The sequence below is a fragment of the Budorcas taxicolor genome, chromosome 13, assembly GCF_023091745.1.
Source record: "Budorcas taxicolor isolate Tak-1 chromosome 13, Takin1.1, whole genome shotgun sequence".
NCBI lineage: Eukaryota > Metazoa > Chordata > Mammalia > Artiodactyla > Bovidae > Budorcas > Budorcas taxicolor.
The window spans coordinates 27,911,445-27,937,401 of record NC_068922.1 but is presented as its reverse complement, the minus strand read 5'-3'; the positions used below and the strand labels follow the sequence as shown (position 1 = coordinate 27,937,401).

Below are 25,957 nucleotides of genomic sequence, written 5' to 3'. Positions count from 1 at the left end.
TAGAAGGAACAGCGTGGCCAAAAGCTTGGTCGAGGGGAAGCCTGGGACCCATTTGGGAAGAAAGAGACTCAGGTTTGTTTAATGCCTACTGTGGTCGGTGAAGCCTTGGTTTGAATCTCAGGTTAACAGTTCAGCACACCTTGGACAGACTCGTGAGCGTTTTATCTTCTATAATGAAATGCTAATAGAGATCCCAACTCCCTCATCCAGTGCTCCCACAGCACTCAACACATCCTTTGCGGTGAAACACATTTTCAAACTAGAAAACACTGCATTTGTTTTTGTCCCCTTTTTCTCTGAATTAGAGGTTATCTTTTCTTTCGGGCACTTCAGCACTAAATAGAAATACCGCTTTCCTATAGCATTTACCGCAGACTGCCTATAATTGTTCCTTGTTTTGTACGTGCCTTTACTGTGCTTCATGTCACCCTGAACACATTCCACGTTGAACTATGGTTGTTTTTAACCCACCTCTCCTCCTGTACATTGGAGGATCCCAGAGAAAGTGGGACCTGAACTCTTTTTTGAATCCTTTAGAGCAGGGGTCCCCAACCTCTGGGCCATGCACTGGCACCTCCTGTTGGATCAGCGGTGGCATTAGATTACAAATAAAGTGCATAGTAAACTTAATACCCTTGAATCATCCCAAAGCCATGCCCTGCCCCCGGTCCATGGAAAAGTCATCTTCCGTGAAAAAGGTCCCTGGTGCCAAGAAGGTTGGGGACCACTGCTTTAGACCACTTAGCACAGTGATTTGTTTGAATACAATAGGTACCTCACATGATGGGTACTCAAATCCATGTTATCTCCATGCATGAGTATACTGGACACGGATACAGTTCTGTAGGACTCTGAAGATGTGCTTTAAAATACAGCACCATCCTGAGATTTTAGAGATGGTTAGTGAACCCACTCCAGTACTCTTGCTTGGAAAACCCCATGGACAGAGGAGCCTGGTAGGCTGCCGTCTATGGGGTCGCTTAGAGTCGGACACGACAGAAGCGACTTAGCAGCTGCAGCAGCAGTGAGCCAAAGACATGTCTCATTTAACCAAAGAAGCTTTGGTCGTATATTAAACTAACATAGAAATTGGGGGTTTCTGATGTTGATGGGTGAGAGACAACTTGAAACCTAATTTTTTATTTTTCAAATCTAGTAAAGACAAAAAAAGGAGAGGCACTCACATACGAAAGCAACACATGTTGAAAACCCAAATTGAAAAATAACATGTTTTGCTGGCTCTGTAATTCACCACGATCTTGGCAGAACTTTACAAAGGAGCTGAAGATGGTCCTGCCCTGTTCGTAAGACCATGTTTAGAACCAACTGGTTCTTGGGCTCCACTTGCAGCAGGTTTTCCTACCTGCATTTAAGAAAATCCATGCATCAGATGGCAACAGACCCTGGAACTGTCCCGTTTGGATCCCCTGTCCCCACCCCCGATGCCTGCGTCTACACACACCTCTTTCTGTTTCTCCTAAAAGCTCGGGGTGGTTCAGCAACCACTCTGTGAGTGAAACTTGGGGTGGGGTTGTAAGAGTTGGTTTTCCCCCTACCGATCACCACCACATCACTAACACAAATCTTCACAAGGGACAGACTCTAAGGAGGTGTCTTAACAGTTTAGCCTCCCTGATCCCATAGGAATATGGATTTTTTTCCTTTTGGAGGAAAAGAGTATGGTCATTCATAAGGGCAAAAAAGACCGGGGAACAGTGTGTTTCGCATCTCAAAGTTAAAAATAGACCTAGGACATTTACGCAGCACATCTGTTATTCTTAACAGTATTGGAGAGGATGCTACCTGCGAAGGAAGGTTACGCAGTAGCAGGACACTTGCAGGGACACGTGGTAACTGATACAGGGGCGCCTGGAGGGCCCTTGGAGGATCGCACTCTCCCCGGCCCCCAGCTGAACCTCCTACTGTCTCTGGCTCTAAGATCAGGACTCAGAAGACAGATTAAGATCCCACAGGATCTGTCACCTTCCTGCCTCAGGCTGATTCCTGACACTGCTCTTCCCACTTCCTATGCTCCAGCCACTCCAAACCACTTTCCACTCCTGCAGCCACCTCGCTTCCCCCTCTTTACTGCCTGCACTGACCACCTCCTCTGCTTGCAATCCTGTACCTGAACCATGCTCCCTCTTCCGTGCTTGGCTGTCTCTTATCCCTGAAGACACAAGTTGACGTTGCTTCTTCCAGGCAGTCTTCTTTGATTTTCCCCTCCCATCTCCTTCCACACCATTTCTACCAAAGTGAAGGCACTGCCAGTTTAATTCTCTCTCTCTCTTCCTGTGTCCCCACTTCCCAGCACCATGCTGGGCACATTACAAACATCCAAGGATGCTCAGTGAATGAGCAAGGAGTTCCACTTCAAATTAAAAATAGTGAGATCAGCTACTCTGAAGCTTTATCATTCACCTCTTTTACCTCCAAGCTCCCATCTTGGCTTCACAAGGTGAAAATATACGTCTCCATCTCAGGAGTTATCTGGACCTCACATTGTCAGGAGTAAAATACCCAACGGAACAGTTACTTTTCTTTGTTTTTGAAAATAATTTTTAAAGTAATTAATTTCATTTGTTTTAAAATTTTTGATTGTGCTGGGTCTTCACTGCTGTGCTCGTGCCTTCTCTAGTTGCAGAGAGCTGGGGCTCCTCTTTGTGGGGTTGGTGCATGGGCTTCCCTTGTTGCGGAGCTCCAGGCACAAGGGCTCAGGTGTTGTGGTTCACAGGCACTAGAGTGCTGACTCAATAGTTGCTGTGCACAGGCTTAGCTGCTCGGAGACATGTGGAATATTCCTGGACAGGGGATCGAACCTGTGTTCCGTGCATTGGCAGGTGGATTCTTACCACTGTACTACCAGGGAAGTCCACGGTTACTTTTCATTACATGTTTTTTTCTTTCCTATTAAGTTAATAGCTGGCCCCCTTTTAAAGTTGAACTCAAGACTAGGATGCCCTTGTGTGTGTTCCTGCACCTGCCCCCAGGGTCTTGGAGACTTAGACCCCACCGTGTGAAGGTATCCCTGAAATTTTGCAGTACTGTAGTGCTGGTCCCTGCCTGCCATCACCTCCACTTAACTGCCTTGTCTGTGAGATCTCTGTTGACCCTCGAGTCTGAGCTTGAATTCCTGCAGGGCAAGACTTTGAGCTTCCTGTTCCCAGGGCACAATACCTGGCGACAAATAGACTCTGGGTTGCTAATTTTGGATAAATGAGTACCATGTTAAAACCTGTTGAAATGTACTTTGCCTCCAGTTATCAGCTGATCCGAGTGGGACGGTTTGTTAAGCCGAGCAGGTTTTCTCGGACAGGACTGTCTTACACATTGAAGGAGGTTAGGATCGCACCCTCTGAATGTTGGCATCATAAATACACATGCAGGTCGAGAGCTTCCCACTCAGTCACTGTGACGATCGGCCTCCAGCACATGGTCCTTAGCATGCCAGAGTTGTGGGGTTCTTGGCCGTGCTGGGATTAGGTTCCTGTACACGGGTTTTCTCTAGTTGTGGCGAGCAGGGGCTACTCTCTTCTTGCAGTGTGTGGTCTTATTGCAGTGGCTTCTCTTGTTGTGGAGCCCGGACTCTCTGAGCATGGGCTTCAGTAGTTGCAGCGCATGGGCTTAGGTGCCCTGTAGCATGTGGAATCTTCCTGGACACAGGGATTGAACCTGTGTCCCCTGCATTGGCAGGCCAATTCTTAACCACTGGACCATCAGGGAAGTCCAGGTCCTTTAGCTTTGAGTGGGGAAAAAGCCTGGATAATCCTTCCTTCACCATTCTCTCTCAGATGCCCTGTGTGAAAGGGGACAACAAAGACAGAGGCTGTGATGGACCAATTCAGCTGCATCACCATTCCGAGAAGGGAGAGAGCAAAGGGCACATTCCATTCATGGTCAGGTTACTGCACCTCCTTTCCACACAATGGACGGCTTACTGCATGCATATCTGAGCGTAAATTTTAAAACCATGAAGAAGTTTAGACAGGTTTTCTTTCAAGATTCCAGACAGTATCCTGGTAAATAAGAATCCATAAAATTGTTTTCTTAGTACTGCAGTTTTTCCCCCCAGCATGTACAAATATATAGTGTGTTCTCTGAATTCCAAGGGTTTACAATGGTTTTTTTTTTTTTTTTTAACTTGGAAATCAAATTTTACATCTGAAAGGTTAATGGAGAAAACTAATTATGCTATCTGGTAACCGAATGTGTGATGGGACATTTGTCTCTGTAATTAACAGCAAGGAGCTTTTATAGTTTCATAAAATCGAATGCTACATCGAGTATTCCTTGAGCATTTGTTTGGAAGAGGTGTCCAAAACAGAGATGTTTATGGACGATATAAAGTTGAACTGAGATGGAATGCAGGTGTCTGCTGTGCATCTCGCAGAATTTCTCATTGTTGAAATGGAAGCCAGAAGATTAATAACTTGACTTTGTCATGATAAAATAAGTAATGTGTTCTTGGAACAGTGGTGCGGCACATAAGTTACTTGGTAATTCCAAGAATTTATTCTGTTCCAGGAATAATATCCTGAACAATTTATTTTTTACAGAAAAAGTTGATGCAACATAATAGCTTCCGAAGTTACTTGTGTGGCTAATGGAATTATATCTCAAATGTGACTTTACGCCCACGTATAAGATGTAAAGAACCCCACAAAAATGCAAGGTTAAGGCACACCTTGCAAGTAAGGAGTCAGGAGGTGCACGAGTAAAGGTTCTTCTGTGAACGTTAACTCATTCTCCTCGCACATATATAATTTTTTCAATTACTAGCAAGACTTTAATGGGTACCTTAATAAGCGCCGTGTGAAATATAGCGGTGCCGTTGTTGCTGCGGGAGTGGGAGCTTGAAGTGTCCCTGTGAACTGTTTAACTCCTCCTATGAGAGGCAGGGACATGGACCCAGACCTAATCCATCTTCCTCTGATTTCCTTTGGCCATTTTGGGCAACTCAAGTCTTTGACATAGACCATTTTTAAAGTGTTTATTCACTTTGTTGCAACATTGCTTCTGTTTCATGTTCTGGTTTTTTGGCTGCGAGGCATGTAGGATCTTAAGCTCCCCGTCCAGGGATCGAACCATCATCCCCCTCACCCCACCCTACCGCTGCCTCCTGCATTGGAAGGTTCCCCAGGGAAGCCCCTATCTTGCTTGTTTTGGCGGGAGCCTGGGGGTGTGGATTTCTTGTCTGTCTTCCTGGGTGAACTGGGAAGAGGCAGAGAATGAGACATGTTCCCCTGGGGAGCTTTTGTAGGAAGACACTGTCAACTGTGGGGCTTCCCTGATAGCTCAGCTGGTAAAGAATCTGCTTGCAATGCAGGAGACCCTGGTCTCATTCCTGGGTTGGGAAGATTCCCCTGGAGAAGGGACAAGCTACCCACTCCAGTGTTCTTGGGCTTCCCTGCTGACTCAGCTGGTAAAGAATCTGCCTGCAGTGCAGAAGACCTGGGTTCAATCCCTGGGTCTTGAAGATTCCCTGGAGAAGGGAAAGGCTACCCACTCCAGTATTCTGGCCTGGAGAATTCCATGGACGTAGAGTCCATGGGGTTGCAAAGAGTCAGACATGACGGAGCAACTTTCACTTTCAGGCACCAAGTAGCCTCATCTGGCTAACCCCATGCACCCCACGGAAGCAAGGAGAACTTCTGTTACAGATGTCAGTTTATGCCTAGTACATCAGTGGTGTTTGAGGGTTGTTTTTTCCCTCCTAGCTTTCCTCAACAGTAGCTTCAGTGTATCTGATTCTAAATTAACCATTCCTATACTCATTGGTAGGTCTTTATTGAGCAGCCCTTGGTGCCAGGCTGGGAAATTTGACAGCCCATAGGTTGTGATAGAAAGATAGAGCCAGGGGACCTCACCTGGGGGGTGAAGGGAGGTGACCCTTGAGAAGAGGACTTTTAAGCAAAGAAGGACCTAAAGAGTAAGTATAAGGTGGGGCTGAGGCTGTGAGACAGTATGGAAGTGAAAGCCCATCCTAGGAGCCAAAGACCCTCCTTAGAGTAATTCTTTTTTTCTTTTATTAAAAAAAATTTTTTTTTGGCCGTGAAAATGGCGTGTGACCAGGGTTTGAGCCCGCCACCCTCTGCACTGGAAGAACAACGTGTTAACCACTGGACTGCCAGGGAAGTCCCTGAAGTCCTTCCATAGAGCTGAAGTGGGGAGCCCTCTGCCTCCCCATCCAGTATAGTCACTAATGGGGTTTGGATTCAACTGTCCTGAAGTTAGGCCTGGTTTTTTTTTTAAAGCTATCCATGTGATTCTAATGTGTATCAGACCCAAGAGCCACTGCCTAGAACAGGGGGAGACGTGGCCAGAGCCAAGGCTGGAGAAGCCCCCAGTGCGAGAGCTGGGCCCCATCACCTCCTACCGAGGCAGGTCACTTGACAAGGTCTGCATTTCCGAAAGATCACCCTGGCTTCAGCATGGACTGTGGTGGGGTGGAGCAGTGCTGCAGGCTTTTGGCTGTCGCCCCATCAAGTGATGATGAGAGAGGAGTGGAAGGACTCCTGAGTAATCTAGAAGTTACAATAAGCAGGACTCAGTGTTTAAGTGGCTATGGGAGGGAAGAGATGGAAGATGAGGCCCAGTTTTCTGGCTTGGATAGCCAAGTTGGTGCTGTTTATCAAGGCTTGGTGATAGTCATCATAAAATACATTCTTGGACATAGTTTTAAGATTGCTTTTGAAATGTCCAAGTGGAACTGTCCAGTGGGCAGTTGGATGTATGGGTCTGGAGCCCTGAAGTGGGATCAGGGCCGAAGTCCTCACAGACAGATGGTCACTGGAGCCAGAAGAGAGGTGGGGTGGGTGGGGTGAATCCAGGACGTGTGTGGAGAGGGAGAGGCCCACGTGGGACAGGGTCCAAGAAAACTTCAGCATTTAAGGCAGTGGCCGTGACCTGTAAGTGGGTCATGAAGTCAGTTTAGCAGACTGTCATCCACACAAACTATCAATACAATAATAATAAGAGAAATAGATTAGAAAATATCAGAGTGTCTTGTATGCAGAAAGGGTAAATTCATGAAACTTTGATATTCTTGCTGTGATTCACAGTCCAGAAAGTTTGGAAGCTGCTGCTTACAGCCGCAGTCACCTCATCCCTGGCCTTGCTCAGGGAAGAAGGCCACTGCAGTCTCCAGGTGCCTTCGGGCCCACAATTATCAGTTTCTTGAGATTTGTGGAAGAGAAAGATGCTGTGAACGTCATACATTTCTCATCCTCATTAACATTATTTATACTGAAGATGTTGGAGAAGACTCTTGAGAGTCCCTTGGACTGCAAGGAGATCCATCCTAAAGGAAATCAGTCCTGGGTGTTCACTGGAAGGACTGATGCTGAAGCTGAAACTCCAGTATTTTGGCCACCTGATGCGAAGAGCTGACTCATTTGAAAAGACCCTGATGTTGGGAAAGATTGAAGACAGGAGGAGAAGGGGATGACAGAGGATGAGATGGTTAGATGGCATCACCGACTCAATGGACATGAGTTTGGGTAAACTCCGGGAATTGGTGATAAACAGGGAGGCCTGGAGTGCTGCAGTTCATGGGATCGCAAAGAGTCGGACATGACTGAGCAACTGAACTGAACTGAATACTGAAGACGAAACTGTACAACAGCATGTGTATTTTAAGTTGGAATATTTTAAAAACTTAAATGACCGAAGAAACAGTACCGCCAGTACTTAATCTTGTTCATCCTTGATTGACCCACAATATGATATGTAAGTTAATATTTAAGTCAGTAGGGGCAATGTGCAGTTCTGTACTAGCATTCTTTAAGAGTTTTCTGTGCAGCAGAGCAGAGGGTCAAGATTTCAGGTTATATGGAAACAGATTGTCTCTTTCCAGACAATCAGTTATGAACATTTTATTTCTGATTAAACGAGGGCAAGATTTTGTTTATGCTCCTCTCGGAAAATGAAAGCAGCTCTTGGTCTGCACACCTGTTATGTTTTTCCCGTGTATGTTGTCAGCCTTTGAAGACTTTTGCCTTATGTCTTATAGAACCATGAGCACAAATAAATTCTCATCTTTTGTAGGACTAACAGGACTCACATGAGCCCTGTTTTGAATTTAAAGGACATGTCTGAGCTGCCTTCTTAGTTTGAAACCGCACAACTAAGTTGGAGGCCATAGAGATAGTGTGGTCCAGAGATTTCATTGTTTCCACCGTGTGTATTCTGATAAGTGGGTGGTTACGGGGGTGACGACTTCATGCGGTGCCCAGTGCAGGTCTCTACAGCTTCCTGGATGCAGTACAGTGGGCTTCATGGATGGAGACCTTCCTGCCAGCCAGCTGGTTAGCTTCCTGCCCACACTGGTAGAACAGTGAGGCTCATGGACCTTGGAGCGTGATGGGTCTCAAATGTCTAAACTCAAAGTCTCTCTTTTCTCCTGGGGAGGATGTATTCATCAACCTCTGAACCTCTTAGCTTGTGATCAGGATTAAGGGTAGGCAGTGTGCTTGCCCGAGGGCCCCGTACATAGTAAGTAGTGGTCCATAAATGGTGACTCTAACCCTTTTCCTCCTAAGCACATCCAAATTCCTTTAAAAAACACAGCTTGGGACTTCCCTGGTGATCCAATGGTTAAGAATCTGCCTGGAAATGCAGGGGATGCGAATTAGATCCCTGGTTGGGAAACTAAGATCCCACAGGCTATGGGGCAACTAAGCTCACTACCATGTTCCGTAACTAGAAAGTCTGTGCATCAGAACAGGGGCAGTCACATGGTGCAGCAAAGATCTGGCGAGCTGCGACTGAGACCAGATGCAGCCAAAAAACAACCATGGTTTGTAAGCTTCAAGAGAAAATCATTTTAGGCCTGTACCCCTGGATTGCAAAGTGCACCCCAGGCAGCCCCTTCCTTCCCTGACTTCCTTTTGGCCACCTACTTCCCACTCCTGCCCAGCTTCATCTTTCCTGGGAAACATCAAAGAAGCTTTTTTTTTTATGTCCCAAACTGTTTCCACCAGTTGCCTTATACCCAACTTTACAATCCCACAGGGAAAAGAGTGTACATAATTCTTCGATTATTTTTTTCTTACAAAAATTAATACATATTCATTTCAAAATCATTTTTTACAGTTTTCATTTATAAAGTTGAAAAAAAGATATAAAATTTAAAAAATCCTGTCCCAGTCACCCTCTCCAGCGATAACCATAGAGTATGTGTAAAAAATATAGGCGTGTGTGTTGCAAAAAGGAGAATGGGGCTTTCCCTGGTGGTGTAGTGAATAAGAATCCATCTGCCAATGCAGGAGACATAGGTTTGATAATCCCTGGTCCAGGAGGATTCCACATTCTGTGGAGCAACTAAGCCCCTGCACCACAACTGCTGAGCCCCTGCTGTCGGGCCCGTGAGCTGCAGCCCCTCTGAAGCCCGTGCACCCTGGGGTCCATGCTCCACAGCTGGAGAAGCCAGGGAGAAACCCAGCACCACAGCCAGAGAGTAGCTCCCGCGCTCTCCAACTAGAGAAAGCCTGCACGCAATAACTAAGACCCGGCACAGCCAGAAACGAGTGCAAAATAAACTAACCATAGAAAAGGGAAAATAGAATTATCCTGTATAATGTTTTGTAATTTTTTTTTTTTTTTTTTTTGCTTAACCAAATCTCCATCTGTTCCACACAGGTTGAGTGCCTAGTTTAAGCCAGGCAGGCTCTGACTATCCAGTATTGAAGGAAATAATCATGGTCTCAGCCTTCGTGGAGTTTATAGGATAATCCTGCACTTATTTTGAAATGACTGTAAAAAGGTCCGCTTCATCCTTTTCAGACATGTAAAGATACATTGTAATCTCAGTCTATAGATATGCCATAATTCACGTATCTTATACTCACTGATTGATGTCTGGGTGGTTTGCAGTGTCTCACTAGTGAAAATGATGCTACCATGAATGTTCTTTTAAGTATGTCATGAATACTTGTCTAAATGTTTCTGTAGGATAAACACCTATGAGTGGAATTGCCAAATTTCCCCGAAAAGGGCCCATAAACTGCAGCATATGAGAGGGACTGTAACCCTACACCTTCATCAAAAATGGGCTTTTAAAATCTATTTGTTTGTTGTTGTTTAGTCACTAAATCATGTCCAACTCTTGCAACCCCATGGACTATAGCCTTCTAGGCTCCTCTGTCCATGGCATTTTCCAGGCAAGAATACCAGAGTGGCTGCCATTTCCTTCTCCAGGGGATCTTCCCAACCCAGGGGTCAGACTCGGGTCTCTTGTTTGGCAAGTGGATTTTTTGCCATTACACCATCTGGGATGCCCTATGAATCTATAGTCTTTGCCAAATTAATAGACAAAGAATTTCACATTATGTAATTTTTGTTGCATTAATCACTAGGGACATTAGGAGATTTGAACTGTTTATTTCCCTTGTGAATTGCATGTTCATGTCTTGTGCCCATTTTCCATTGTTAGTAGGTATGTGTCGTCATCTTCTTCACTGATTTGTAAGACCTCTCCTGTACATTTGGGATCTGAACTCTTCGGTTTGATTATTCCTTAACATTATTTGAAGTGGTGGCTTCTGACCTACCCACTTAATGTGGCTGGAGTTACAGTCCATGTCTGATGAAGGAACATTCGATTGGGAGGCCATGCTGTATTTGTTATAAAATCAAATTTTTCCTTGTTATAAGTACATTTGGGGAAGAGAAAAGTAGGTAAACTCTCTGAATTGGTTAGGTAGCTCTAGTGGTATCGTATTGCTTTCTTCACTGATACCCTGTCATTTTCAGGATAGGGTAAAAACATCAAGGTCCCCGTGTTCTCTGTTTTGCGCGTTCGGTGATCATTCAGTCCAGCTAATCAGCTTCTCACCACGGCCCGCCTGGTTTTTCCTCTGCCTTCAGTGCTCTTCCCTCTTCTCTCCCTCAAAGCGCCCACGGACTTGCTGACCACGTGTTCTTCTCCAACTCAGGGCTTCCTGTCTTCGTGGAGTCAGCTATAATCCTCACAAAGTGATCTCGTCCTGTCAATTCCCAAAACGCTCGTAATTTAGGCATCATCCAAGGCATTTATCCTGTGTTCTCTCGGTTTAATCTGTCCAATCATGCTATAAATGTATTCCTAGAGCACGTAGCTGGGGACAGTCATAAGCAACAGCCCTTTGCCTTCTGTAATGGTTCTGAGTTGGGAACCATGCGGCCCTGGGTTGTTCCATGGAGATAGGGATCTGCATATTTCAGTGGGCTCAAAGCAGAGAATACTTGCGTTTGTTTTTTTAGATAAAGCATGAAGCCATCAAAGAAAGTTGTTCCTTCATCCCCTTTTAGGGCTTTGCCCCTAAACTTCTCATGATATTTTTCCTACTCTGTCTGTAGATGTTCTTTGAGGGACATACTTTTTAAAATTTATTTTAATTGGAGGATAATTGTTCTACAATGTTGTGTTAGTTTCTGGTGTACAGTGAAGTTGGTCAGCCATATGTATACATATATCCCCTCCCTCCTGGACCTCTCTCCCACCCCACCCTGATCCCACCTCTCTAGGTCATCACAGCACTGAGCTGAGCCCCCCGTGCTGCACAGCAGCTTCCCACTAGCTCTCAGTTTTACACACAGTAGAGGACTTCCCTGGTGGCTCAGACAGTAAAGCGTCTGTCTACAATGTGGGAGACCTGGGTTCGATCCCTGGGTTGGGAAGATCCCCTGGAGAAGGAAATGGCAATCAACTCCAGGACTATTGCCTGGAAAATCCCATGGACAGAGGAGCCTGGTAGGCTACAGTCCATGGGGTCGCAAAGAGTCGGACACGACTGAGCGACTTCACTTCAGTGTGCGTGTCAGTGTTACTCTCTCAATTCGTCCCACTGAGGGACACAGTGGAGAAGCAGCGTGACAGCCCATGTTGATTCATGTCCTGGTGTTTCTTTGCTCCCCTGGCCCTTCTTACCTGTCTCAAGACCTTCTTCCCCTTTCTGCTGTGCAGGCCCATTTTCCCAGCCTGGACCCGTGGCATTCTGTCTTGGGACCTGTCTTGGCATCACTCCCTCAGCCTCAGTTAGAAAAAGCTCCTGCCTCCCACGCTGGCTATGGGTGGCCCAGGCTGGGTGAGCTTGCCCACGTGTCAGGAGAGAGGCCCTGGGTCCTCGGAATCCTTGTGCGTTCATCTGGGTTCCAAGCGAGGCTGTAAACTCCCGGAGGGGAGAGATGGTGTCTTGTTTTTCTTGTCTTTTTCTTTCTTTGGTCCTACAGAAATCTAGTAGTAGTAGTAATATTGAGGAGTAGTAGTACAGTAAATATTTATTGAATAGATGAATGAACCTGATGTCATCTAAACAGATTTGTAAGGGACCTCGTCTTTTCAATGAAAACACTATCTATGCCCTGGGCTTCTTAATTATATTCCATCTAACACTTCAGTTGAATATGAGGGTCCCCCAGCACGTGGCAGCACGTGTGCGGGTTAACTCCCCCTGATCAACATATTTGATTCCACCAGTTCACCGATCCTGCAGCCGAGGTTTGCGTCCTTCCTTCTCAGTGGCATTTAGACTACACAGTGTTCTCAACTGGACTCCAAGGACTGTTTTGGGAATGCAGGTTCTGACACAGTCTCTTCAGTAGATCTTGGGTCCTCTTTATTTGGGGGATTCCACTTCAGATTGCTTCAGGGCAAAGGGTTCACTTGGCAGCCATCACTCTGTTCTCTATGCTTTTCAGCCCCTTCTTGCCATTAGCACCCCTAGGCTTGCATGTCCCTGGTAAACGTGGCTGCTGCCCCCAGGGATGGCCAGTCAGGGCCTTGGTAGTGTCTGCAAGTCAGCTCAGGTTTGGGGCAATGGTGCTAACCCGGGTCTTCTCAGAGTGCAGAGTCCACTGCTGATGCCTGGCTATTCCACTCACGTGTCGAGCATTGTGGTGGAGAGAGCTGCTGTGTGGTCTTGATGGACCCTGCTTCCTTTTTTCCTGCTCTTTTTCTCACTGCTGCCATTTGACAGGTCAGAGTTCAGCCTTTTCTACAATACGGCTCCATGCCAGCTTCTGCTAGTGTTTGAGAAGGAGGTACTTGAACTGTTCAGTATAAATCATGGTTATCTCAGTATTTCTCATTGATAAACTCAACTTTTTTCTGTTTAACTACCATTACGTGGAAAATGCAAGTTGTTTTTTGTTTGTTTGCAATGAGTTTTAAACCTTTTTGGGGGGCTGCACTCTGTGGCTTTTGGAGTCTTAGTTCTACAACTGGGGATCAAACCCTGGGCCCACAGCAGTGAAAGCCCTGAGTCGTAACCACTGGACTGCCAGGAAGTTCCCTTAAAAGGCCTTTTCCAAAAAGGATGTTCACAGTGGTATGCAGCCATCGCCACTGTTTCCAGAACTTCTGCAGCATCCCAGACAGGAGGCATCCTTAATGCCACTCCCTCAGCATATCTTCTTAGAGGTTCCTCCTCTGTTTCTAGAACTGGAAGGGTCAGCTCTTTGGACCATAACGTTGCCCAGCCTCCTGCCTAGACGCTACAGTTTGAGGCCACTTTTTCCTATGGATAACGAACAGTGTTCACGATAACCCGTCAAGTGTTTGGAGTCACTCAGTAGCTATTTGTCTCTCAGAGAAAGGACCCAACTTCTTTAACCTTTCTTTGAACATTTCATCTTTTTTGTTGACTTTTGCATGCTCTCAAGTTTCTTGACAGCCTCTTTAAAAGAGTGCAAAACTGGACGTGATGGGAGGTCCCTGGCGGCTGTGGTTAGAACTCTGTGCTTTCGCTGCCGTGGCCCATGTTCAGTCCCTGGTCGGGGAACTAAGATACCCCAAGTTCTGTGGTTCAGCCAAAAACAAACAAAAAGGCTGGACATGATACCACAGTAAGTGCCAAAGCATACTGGATGTAGTGGTGACTGTCCCTCAGTACTCTCGGTGTCCGTCAGTCCTTCTGTAGACGTGAGTTAGGGAGTGGCACCCTGGGGATGGACTGGATGGTGGTCAGGGCGTGCAAGGAGCTAGAGATGACACAGTTGTGACCATGGTGACTGCTGCCTGCCCCGGGAACTCACTTGGCCAGCTGGGACACACATGAGCTCATAGCTTTTAATGTTGAAATGAGGGTGCTGAGCTCTCTACATGTTAGATTAACAGGAAACCTAGCATCTCCATATAAGATGTCCTGCCACCCCCTGAGTTGTTTGTGAGCCCAAGGGGTTGTCTCAATCCAGAGGGGCCAGGTACCACTGGGAGCAACAGTAGCTACTGCTGCCGCCAGTATTCCCATTTCATCACCATCAGCTTCTTGTGCATTCCCAACTGCCTGCCAACTATATAAATTTCCTTTGTCAGAACTAGCCTCAGGGTGGTGGTCCAGTGGCTAAGAATCCGTGCTCCCAGTACAGGGGGCCTGGGTTCGATCCCTTGTCAGGGGACTAGATCCCACATGCCACAACTAAAGATCCCACATGCTTCAGCTAAGACTCGACACAGCCAAATAAATAATAAAATAATAAATATATTTTTAAAAAAACTAGCCTCATTGTATTCCCACTCCCCTGCAACCTTCTAATTCTCTGACCGATGTTAGATAGCATCCATTCAGTCACCCCAGCTAGAAACCTCGGATTTATCTTTCACTAGTTCTCCTTCACATCCTCACCCCCATCCCCACATCCAGTGAATCAGCAAGTCTATTTGGTGAACCTTCTTCAGTGTCTCCCTCTCCATTCCCATCCCCCATCCTGGCCCAGACTGTCACGGCCATTCATGAAGCCTTTAGCAATAACCTTCTAGCTGGTTTCCTCTCCCCACACTACTTTCACCGTAGTTTTGCCAGATTTGTTTTTCTAAGGGAAAGATCTGATTGTTTACCATCCTTATGTTAAAGAGAGAGTGAATTTGAAATTACCAGAGCAGGGACTTCCCTGGTGGTCCAGTGGCTAAGACTCCATGCTCCCAATGCAGGGGGCCCAGGTTCAATCCCTGGTCAGGGAACTAGATCCCATATACCTCAACCAAGAGTTCACATGCCATAACTAAAGATCCTGCCTGCCACTGCTGAGATTGGGTGCAGCCAGATAAATAAAAATATTGAAATAAATAACCCAGAGCAATAACCCAGTATCTCCAGTGCAAAATTATTCTTCCTTAACCTGGCACCTTAATGGGATGACCTTGCTATATGTGTTGCCTTCATCACCTGCCACTTTTCTTTATGAACCTTGAACTCCCGGCACACAGACCGCTGTTCAGGAAGAAGAGGGGGAAGTGGTACAGCTGTGGCATCTACCCAGACAGTGAGCTTCTGCCTGCAAGAGTGATGCTCAGGGGCCACCCTCCCCGGCCCCAAGGGAATGGGAGCTGAATAACTTGATTCCTCTTATTCCAAACTTTATGCCTCTAATTCAGTAACGTATTCTTCTTACTGTATTTCTGGTACTTTTTCACTCCATCCTATTAATATTGGGTTGGCCAAAAGATTCATTTGGATTTTTCTCTGTATATGGTTTGTTTATAATCTTAGTATCACATTTAATCCTTTTTTTAATTAATTAATTTCTAAAATATAAATATATTTATTTTAATTGGAGGCTAGCTACTTTACAATATTGTATTGGTTTTGTCATAGATCAACATGAATCTGCCACGGGTGTGCACGTGTTCCCCATCCTGAACCCCCCTCCCACCTCCCTCCCCATACCATCCCTCTGGGTCATCCCAGTTCACCAGCCCCGAGCATCCTGTATCATTTAATTCTACTAGACTTTATTCTGGTTGTGATACAACATTTCTTTCATTTACGTAAGGAAGGTGTATGAAATGACTGTTACAGCTCAACACTAGTTAATTTTCGATGCAAAGATATGGTGACTATTTTGAGTCTTTGTGAAAAGAAGGTATATAGAAATGGATATATAATGTTAAGGTACACCATCTCACTCTGTCTTTGAGCATGACTGCCTGTTTTCTTTCATTAGCCCAAACCGTGAATAATCGTGTTCTGTGTGATATGTTCTTCTCCCCTGACCAAGCCATCCTGTATGATGACTTCTGTGTTGCAAGGCTCTCTGTTGTGTAGTATGCAGATTATTTACGTAAAGGATAGTGATCTATGTAAAGGAAAGTGAGTCTTGAAATTTAGCAAAGGGTAAAATCCAACCTGTAATCTTTTGTCAGTCTTGTCCAAGGAGTCCAGTTACTAAACATACAAACCGTTTTTCATTTAAGATTGTTTTACTGTAGTGCAGCCACATACCATGGATCCATGTTTGTAACATTCCTGTTCGTTTTTTCTAAAAAGATCCAGCCCTTTGTGGTTAAACATGAAAAAAGGCATGGTTAGGTTTGGAAAGTAAACAGGTTTCCTTATGGAATTGTTGCTTGTTGTTGTTGTTGTTGTTGTTGGTTTTTGTTTTTTGCCCGTATTGCACAGCCTGTGGGGTCTTAGTTCCCCGACCAGGAATTGAAACATTCTTGGCAGTGAAAGTGTGGAGTCCTAACCACTGGGCAACCAGGGAATTCCCTGGAATCATGCTTCTTTAGAGGTTCTTTTTCCTGGCATTTATACATGGAGAGGACATCAACTTATTAGAACTGGAAAGACAAAGAGGTCAACTAGTGCTTCAAATCTCAATATCTTAATTTATCCCACTTTTTTTTTTTTTTGAGTCAGAGAACTTGGCTTCACTGTAGCAATCAGAATAAACCCACTCTTTCTGAGAAGGACATATGTGACTTTTAGAGCTGTTTGGTGCCCTGTGAACATCTTGGTAATGGGAAAAACCTACATCCCTCCTCGACTGCTCTCCCTGGGTTATGCCAGGCATGGTCTGGTTCAGAATTTGTTTTTACGGTTCGGGAAGCTGAAGCCTGAAAACAGCAGGTGGCTCGTCTCGTATCAAGTAGCAAGTCAGTACAGTTGGGAAATGAGTCCAGGTCTGGGGAGCCCCAGCCCTGGCCTGACCCCTGATCCAACCCCCAGCATCCGTGGTCCAAGCCTGCAAGCTTCACCCTCTCCATCCCAGTGTGTGCAGGCTGCTCAGCTTTCTCTGTCATCCCCACGTTTAGTCTTCAGGTCTCCCTCCTATCCTCTGCCGCATCCCTCCTGAGTATGTGAGGACTCAGTTCCCCTCTCTCTGCAGAGTGCATCATCCCCACCCTACCCCCACCCCCCAACCCCCGCCCCATGTGTGTGTGTGAGAGAGACAGAGACAGAGCTCAAGAGAGAGAGATTTGGTCCCAGGGCCTCCTCCCCAGGTGGTGTGGTCAGGGCTGCTCCTGACTTCTCCGGCTAAAGGAAGGACAGCTCATCCCGCTGCCCTCTGGGGACGCCCAGCCTGTCGCCTCTAAGAGGCTGCCCCGCAACCAGCCCGTTTCCAGCCTTCTCCGCGTCTCTCAGCTTTCCTTGACTCCAGCAATTCTTACACTTAGCTGTTTTCTGTCCTTTCAGCTGTCCCGCAGCTGGATAGACTGTGAGCTCTCTTCTCAAAGTCAGCCAGCTCTGCTACCTGCCTTCACAGCCCCCTGCCTTTCTTCCTCCTCAGTCCCAGGTCCTAATCTGTTGCCATGGTTTGCCTCTTGTTTTGGTTTTGTAAGAAATGTTTCTAAGTGTCAGCCCAAAGCCAGGATCTCCCTCTTTCTTCCACAATCCTGGTTGTCCTCCTGAAAGTATCAAGTGTGCAGAATTCACACCGTACTTTCAGTCTTGTAAGTTTCAGAGCTGTAGGTTCTGGGACTGTGAAACTAAGCTCATGACAAAGCAACTTTGATCTTAGAAAGTTCCAGGATCCTCATGACCTTTTTTTCCCTCCTTCTGAAGACAGCACTTTATCATAGGATTCAGACACTGGAGCAGAAGTGGAACCTTTGAAAAGAGAGTGGCCCTTTGGCTGTGATGTGTCAGGGTTCATGTGGGGAATAAGCTGGCACTGATCCAGGCCCCAGGCAGCGTGCCCACCTCTGCCTGGCTTGGCTGGTGTGGTTCTTGCCCAGGGCCCTGGGAGGGAGGGGAGTGGCAGCCACCAGCCAGTGTCAACCGAGATCAGCACGCTGCAGCCTGGATGCGTGTGTGACGTCCCTGGTCCAGAATAAAAGCCCTGCAGGAAAGAAGCTCCTTCCTGCCCAAACTATGCTGTTAGTCACGCCGGGGAAGGGCGGGTTTGGATGCTGAAGGTAACAGCAGCCGCACTGGCTTACAGATTCATCTCTCAGAATTCCTCTGGGACCTCTTCCAGACACACCCTGTTCCCCAGACATCCTGAGAAAGTTGTGAATGCTGGCTCCGCATTTCTTCAATTGTGCTCGGTCATTCGTTCTCATAAAGATCTGGAACGTGATTTATTGTTTCTGTATTGTCATTTTCACAGGTGTTTGAAATGAAAAGAGTTTTATGACAAAGTAAAATATTTCTCCTCTCAAGCATATGCCAACACAGAGCAGTATTGTAAATTTGGAAATCTGTATTAATTCTGCATTTGTTCATGTTAGATATTAAAGACAGTTAATACTTTTGTTACCATTTTAAAAATTGAAGATACTAACTTCACAGCATAAAAATAGAAAAGTTTCCTTACATTCAGTTTTGTTACTGTTGTTGTTTGCTGAGTCGTGTTCGACTGTCCGACTCTTTGTGACCCCGCGGACATTTTCAGGCAAGAATAATGGAGTGGGTTGCCATTTCCTTCTCCATTACATTCAGTAATGTATTTGTGGATTAATAAGCTGAATATCTAACTAGACAATGCAAAATACCTACATTCATTGTGCAGTTACCAGTGTGACAGAGAAATCTGGCTAATATGATGCTGAGGGTATAACAACATAATTATATTAAATGTACTCAGGACTTCCCTGGTGGTCCAGTAGTTAAGATTCTGAGTTCCCAAAGTAGGGTTGCATGGGTTTGATCCCTGGTCAGGAACTAAGATCCCACATGCTACACAGACGCGGCCAAAAATTAAAAATAAATAAGTAAATGTGCTAGATTTATTTGTAGGAGCTGTTTTTCGTAATAGATGCTTTCTGCGGGGCTTTTCCTTTCTTCATAGTTGAAATTTCAAGCATTTAGTAGAGTGACTGTATGAGTGTGTACCGTGGCATTAGACTTTTATTTTAAAACCCAGATTAGAGAAAAAAGAAAAGACTACTTCCCTTAACCTTTGTAAAGTTACTGGCTGATGACAAGTTAAGAAGATAGTATGTTTGCGGTGGGCTTCCTCTGTGGCTCAGCAGTACAGAACCTAGCTGCCAGTGCAGGAGATAAGGGTTCAACCTTGTGTTGGGAACATCCCCTTGAGATGGGAATGGGAACCCACTCCAGTATTCTTGCCTGGAGAATTCCATGGACAGAGGAGCCTGGTGGGCTACAGTCCATGAGGTCACAAAGAGGTGGACACGACTGAGAGGCTGAGCTAGCATGCACTCATGTGTGCAATAGCCCTTAATAGGTCTAGATCTAATAGCTCCTTTAATGATATTATTTATAGAAAATATTTTATATCTATAATTTCAGAGTCATCTTTAAGTAGTATTTATTAAGCACCTTCGGTGCAATACAGATACCTTGGTTCAAAAAAAAAAAAAATCCTCTGAGGAAAGAAGATTCTTAAAAGAGAAACTTGCATCTGGAGTCAGTAATCCTCCCCCGATTCCAAAGAAGGAAGGGGAGGGTGTCTCGTTTTGGTTTTTTTTCTGGTAGTGGATTATTTTTTCTTTCACTAATTTACAGTGCTATCTCTGGCCCTGTTTCCATTAGGAGATGAAAGCATGGAAATTAAAAAACAAATTACAGGAATGAGAAGATTACTGAATGACAGCGCTGGGAGGATATATCAGCGTGTGGGCAAGGAGGGGGAGAAACTTAAAGAGGAACCCCAGGATTTGGATGCGATCTGGCCTCAGCGTTTGAACTCCGCAGAGGCCCCCCCGAGCCTCCACCCATCTTCCCGGGGTGCGTGGAACGAGCTGCCACCCCAGAGCGGGCAGTTCTCAGGGCAGTATGGCACCCGCTCCAGAACCTTCCAGAGCCAGCCCCACACCGCTGGGAGCTCCAATGGTATGGCCATCCTCAGATGCTCACAGTCGTCCCAGTGTTTTCTGCCTATAAACACTCAGTATGTTCTTCGAGTTCTAAATAGTAAACCCTCCTTTAATCACGTACCTTAATTGAGTTATTTTAAAAGACAGGGAAGACATAAAGGAAAAAGAGTATAAAAAAATCTAGACTTGAGATGCAGGAAAAACTGGGGGTTCTCTATTAGAAGGGATAGTTTCTTGATAGACACTTTAGCTCTTTAAGAAGTCAAAGCCATCACTGGCTGAGATACGGATATTGTCACAAACAGCTGAACATTAGGGCAGAAAGAGCTCCACTGTGTCATTAAAAGAAGCTTCCTGGTCACATGGTGCATTATTAACACATCCCCTTGCTAAGTCCTGGGCTTTCTTCATTACAGGACGAGTCACTTAAAGGGAGGACTCATGACCCCGCCAGTCAAGTGACACCTTGACTTTAACCTCCCCTTCAAGCTCCTGAACCAAATGATCCATATTTTATAACTTGCTTCATTCAGGTTGACAATTATTCCTTTAAAGTAAAATTTCCTTAATTTAAATTCCTAATGGGTTTTTTTTAATTAATTGCAGTACAGTTGATTCATAGTGTTGTGTTAGTTTCAGGTGTACAGCAAAGGGAATCAGCGATACTCTTAAATATGTCCAGTCTTCCTTAGATTCTTTTCCCATGTAGGTCACCGCAGAATATTGAGTAGAGTTCCCTGTGCTATCCAGTAGGTTCTTATTAGTTATCTATTTTAAATTCCTAATTGTTAAGGGGGAAAAAACTCAAATGGCAATTTTTTTTTTTTCCCAAAGCATAAGGAAAAACTTGATTTCTCCATTCATGTTAATTTTCCCTCCAGTAACACTGTTATTCGTGTTATAAATTACATACAGATGTGCAGATCTGTAGTTTTAACAAAGGGAATGAGAAGAAAGGAAGAACACATTTCTAGTTTCTCTAAAACGTTAAGGATTTCCCCCCCGTTCATCATCCTTCAAGAAAAAGACAACTATTGTGATTTTTTTTTAAACACAGTTTGTGATAACCAGTTCAAAGGTATAAAAAGCCATCACTAGCCACTGCTGAAGAGAGAGGGAGGGACCCCAAGAGATGTATGGGTGTCTTCTGTCTCTCTTAATATTACATAAGCCAATATCAGATTCTCATGCTGGCGTGCTTCCAGGTTAGAAAGAGATGGCTCTTTAAAGAGTCCTTAAAAATAAAAAGATAGTTCTCTTTAAAATTAGAAAATGATTTATAGCAAGCTGAAAAGGATTGGTTTTGTCTTCTAAATGATATAGACTTGGAATAATGACTAGGAATATTCACAAAGTCCTCCTAACTCTACTGCCATCACTAGAGAAATAAAATGGCCTCAGGTATCTATGAAGCTAATAAGCACCCCCCATCAGGAAGTATTGGGTGAATAGTGTTCTGTTTTCCAGGCCCCAACAAGGATGGTGGATTTACTTTGAAAAATATTAGTAATGATCAGAGTTACAAACCTAAATTCCCCCATGTTTGTTTTAAAATACTTCTGTGTTAATGGCGTGTTGTTGATTGGAATACATTTGGTATCTCATTGAAGTTTTAATTTAATCATTTGTAGTTTTAAAGTTGTACCATCTCATTTTGCTACAACTCTGAATGTAAATAATTGTGCTGCTCCACACATTAAATAGTCCATGGTTTTGCTGCGGTGAAACTTTCAATAATTAATATTTGCAAAGAATGCATATTGTAGGGTGTAAATTACATTTAATATATAGTAAAGAATATAGCTGGACCAAAACTGGAGAACTTCCCTCTTCCACCTATGAAAAAACCCAAGTGAGAGCCGTCTGTTATCCTGATCGCCTTTAAAGGAACCTGGATACTGAGGCCAGGGGTACTGTACTGAAAGCATGCTTTTCCAAATGTCCTATTTTATTCCAGCAATAACAGGAAGATATTTGTTTACATGTAAGGAAAACAGAGTAGGACAATTGTATGACATATTAAACAGTGAAAAGGGTTTCCCTGATAGCTCAGCTGGTAAAGAATCCGCCAGCAATGCAGGAGACCCCAGTTTGATTCCTGGGTCGGGAAGATCCACTGGAAAAGGGATAGGCTACCCACTTCAGTATTCTTGAGCTTCCCTTGTGGCTCAGCTGGTAAAGAATCCGCTTGCAATGCAGGAGACCTGGGTTCGATTCCTGGGTTGGGAAGACCCCCTGGAGAAGGGAAAGGCTACCCACTCCAGTATTCTGGCCTGGAGAATTCCATGGACTCTCTAGTTCATGGGGTCGCAAAGAGTTGGACACAACTGAGCGACTTTCACTTTCAAACAGTGAAAATGAGACTAAAATGAAACTGAAGAACTGGGAATGGACGATGTAGAAGGGCACTCTTTTATGAAGCTGGAGAAGAGCCAACACACCAGCAGCCTCTGACCCCTTAAGTTCACATGGACCCTCCCAGACCCTGCTGCCCCCGCTTCCCCCTACCCAGACATACCACACCCAGCACAAAAGCAATGTGTTGACAGTTCTTAATTTTTGGAATCATATGGTTAATGCTAAAACTATCTTTTAAATACTTAGATACATTTAACTCTTAGTATAAACTCTCAGGACGTGTGCAGCTACCCAGTTTGTTTGGTTTTAGATAAAGTCTGTTCACTAGATAAAGAGCTAGTTTTTTGTGCAAAATAGCACAAGTGTGTTATTAGTAAATGTTTTCTGTATCATTATCTGAGATGAACTGGGGTGACAGTGGTGGTGGGGCGCTGTGACAGCAAACTGTGTGTGTCCGTTCACACAGGCTCCGTCACCCCGTGACACGCCACACTCCTGGCAGTAGAGAAACCTGGACGGCTAGCTAAAGTCAGACCCCAGCAGGCTGTGAAAATCACCGGGCACCTTTTTTATTTTCCTCTTTATAATCTTGCTGTTGCTTGGCGGCCATCATTCTCTCTTTTCGTGCTCAGGAGAACTTCCAGTGGTGAATTCATCGGCTGGATCCAACTGCTGCACTTGTAACTGCCAGTCGACGTTGCAGGCCATCCTCCAAGAGCTCAAGACCATGCGGAAGCTGATGCAGATTCAGGCAGGTACGCAGATCCGGCCTCAGAGGGAGGATCTTCAGTGGGGATGTTCATTATGCTTTGATTACGCTGTGCCTCCCACCTTGCTGTCTCACCAGCAAGGTTTCCTTTATATATATATATAATTTATTTTAAAAAATGTTCATGGAAGTATAGTTGATGGGGTACTTCTTCAAGCATCCATTTTTCTCTGCTTTTTCCAGAACCCACCTTCCTGTTAGCCAGTCTCACAAATGCTTTCTGGCTGATACTGCTCAGTCCTTCTGTACATGTGCTTCGGGTACTTCACAAATGTCAGCTAATTAAACTTTGGAACAATTACACCCGAAGGTGGGCAGAGCCCTTTGGCTCATCTCCCTAATGTAAATTGACGAGGAGGTTCATGATGGGGAAGGAGGTGAGAATGGCTCATCTTCCCTCCTGAGGGGCTCGGTTTGAGGGGCTATGTGCATCTTAACAACCCTCGCTTCTGCACAAGCCCACCCTGCCTCCCACACTGGGCTCCCGGTGACAGGTGAGGAGCCAAGCAGCTCTGTACATGCAGAGGAGCCCTTAGGAAGCCTGGGCTCTGCTGGTAAAGATTGCAGAGTATCAGCTGACACTCAGGCTCTGCTTGTGGCTTTTCTCCCTAACATTAAGGTCAGAGAGGCTCCGAGACACCTCCGGTTTTGTCTTTTTACTTACACGATGCTTTTGTTGTTGTTCTCGCTCCTGTTAGACACGTTGAGGAACAGAAGAGCAGTGAACTTGCATTTTAGGGTCAGAGTCCCAGTCTCCCCTGTCTTGGCTTGGGTGACTTCTCTGAACCTCAGATTTCTCATCTGTAACTAGAGTATTAATATCTAACTCGCAGGGTTGTTTTGAAAATAGAAGGGATAGTAAATGCAGCTGAACTCGGTAAAGCATGATCTGAGCCTCAGCTATTTTGTGAGTGTTGTTACGAAGACCTGGAGCATTTCTTAGAAGCCTGGAAGTCTAGGTCCTTATTACAGTGGCTGTGATTTCCAGTCTCCAAAATTAGGAGAGAAAAAGCTTTTTTTGTCGTAGGGGAGCCTCACGTGCTGCAGTCCACGGGGTCCCAAAGGGTCAGACACAACTTAGCGACTGAACAACAGCAACAGAAAATAATAAATCATTTCATTAAGCCTTCCACTTCATCAGGGAAAACTACTCCTTAAGCTGGAAAGTGGCCCAGTCATATGTAACTAACTTCCCCCCTTTCCACTGTAAAGGTATTCAGACAGCTCAGAAATCGTCCTTGGTGCCGTTTAGTTAATTCTAGTAAAATTTTAATATTCAGTGATGTGGTTTGATACTTAAAAAACTTAAACATATCAGTCACCCAAGATCACGTGCAAGTAAAATGAGCAAAAGGTTTTCTGAGAAGCAACATCTAATTTTATGCACTGGATTTAGTCTTATCCCAACGGAAAAAATAAAAGCATTTTGGTCAGGCCAGTAAGCATTTAACTCACCTTGTTCCACAAGGATAATCTGTGTTCTTATTAACCCAGCAGAGGCTAACATCTCCTAAATAAGGAGCTCAGAAAGAAAGGTTACTTCATTCTGTACAGATTTCTTTCCTCAGAGGAAGAATTTGTTAGCACTTAAGAAAATATGCGTATGAAATGGTAATGATTTATTTTGTTACTTAAGCTCCTTACTCCCAAAATGGCAAACTACAAATTGCAACCATTTAAATCCTTGACTGAAGCCTTTTGAGAATCTATTAAGTAAATGCCACTGTGTCTCCCTGTTTCCTTTTAAGAACCTTTGCAGATTAGGGCAGTAAACGACCCCAGAGCTGTCAGGGATCCCAAAGGATAAACTGAATAAATTAGTCTCCTTTAATTTTCTTAAACTGAAGAATCTGTGTTGAGTGAGTAGATTGACTTTAAGGTTTATTACCTATAAAATGTAGATTTACCTTCTACTTAGAAAGTTTCACTTTTACTTCAGGGAGAAGGCAAGGAATAAGATCAAGCGATAAGATCTGATTCGAAAGAACACAGCTCTGTCCAGACTTGCAGAAGGAGAAGAAAACCTCAGACCCTGTGTTCTTTAAACTCGAAACATTTTCGCTTTTAATTTTGGAAAGTGAGGCTTGGTGAGGCTGGAGTCCTAGATCACTGATGACTGCTTCAGTTGTCTAACTTTCGACCTAGCCTCAGCTGAAAATTCAGATCTAACAGAGAAAAGTTCCAGTCCAGCTTATATATTGGGGATCACTGGAGGAGCTTTTAAAAAATCCCGATACCCAGGCATCTCCCTGGGAAATTCCAGTCCCAATTAGTCTGGATTGAGGCTGAGGCACTGGCTTTCTTTCTTTTTTTTTTTTTTTTTAAGGTGAATCCAATGAGACTAATGTGTAGCTGAGGTTGAGAACCAGTGAGCTAGACTGCTTACTGCATGGGTGATTAAAAAAGCTTTTCAGTGCTCATTTGCAGTGCAAGTAGTGTTTCTAATACTTACTTATAAATTTCTGTCCAGCTGAGAGATGCAGATATCAAGTTCAGAGTACAAATATTCCCCATTTACAACCTGATAAGAAATGATCCACATGTGTATGTCAGGATCTTTAGGTTTTCATCTGGCTTATTTTCAGAGCTGTATTTCTGTGCAAAAGCAGCTGTGGTCATAGTTTTAAAAACCATATTAACACGTGAAGATTTAAGTAATAATGCCATATTTCCCTACTAAACTTTAAATCAGAGTATTTTTAAATGGTTAACAAACACTACATCTTGAAGGGCACCTCTGAGAACTGTAATTACCATCCTTGATTCCCTTAAGTATATATTCAACATCAGCACTCAGCTCTCAATCAGCGCTTCTCGTCTTTGGAACTCAGACCATTCCTGGACCTTAC

General features: G+C 44.7%; 1 protein-coding gene across 4 annotated transcripts in view; it reads left to right on the top strand.

Moving 5' to 3' along the window:
- BEND7 (BEN domain containing 7) overlaps positions 1-25,957 on the top strand; it is an 85,763-nt gene that overhangs the window by 10,534 nt on the left and 49,272 nt on the right. For 3 of the 4 annotated variants that reach the window (XM_052650907.1, XM_052650906.1, XM_052650909.1), the window contains 2 exons: positions 19,698-19,997; positions 22,972-23,094. In XM_052650907.1, coding sequence (XP_052506867.1) covers positions 19,698-19,997; positions 22,972-23,094 — 423 coding nt within the window. The remainder of the gene's footprint in view (positions 1-19,697; positions 19,998-22,971; positions 23,095-25,957) is intronic. The other variant, XM_052650908.1, reaches the window with a different exon arrangement.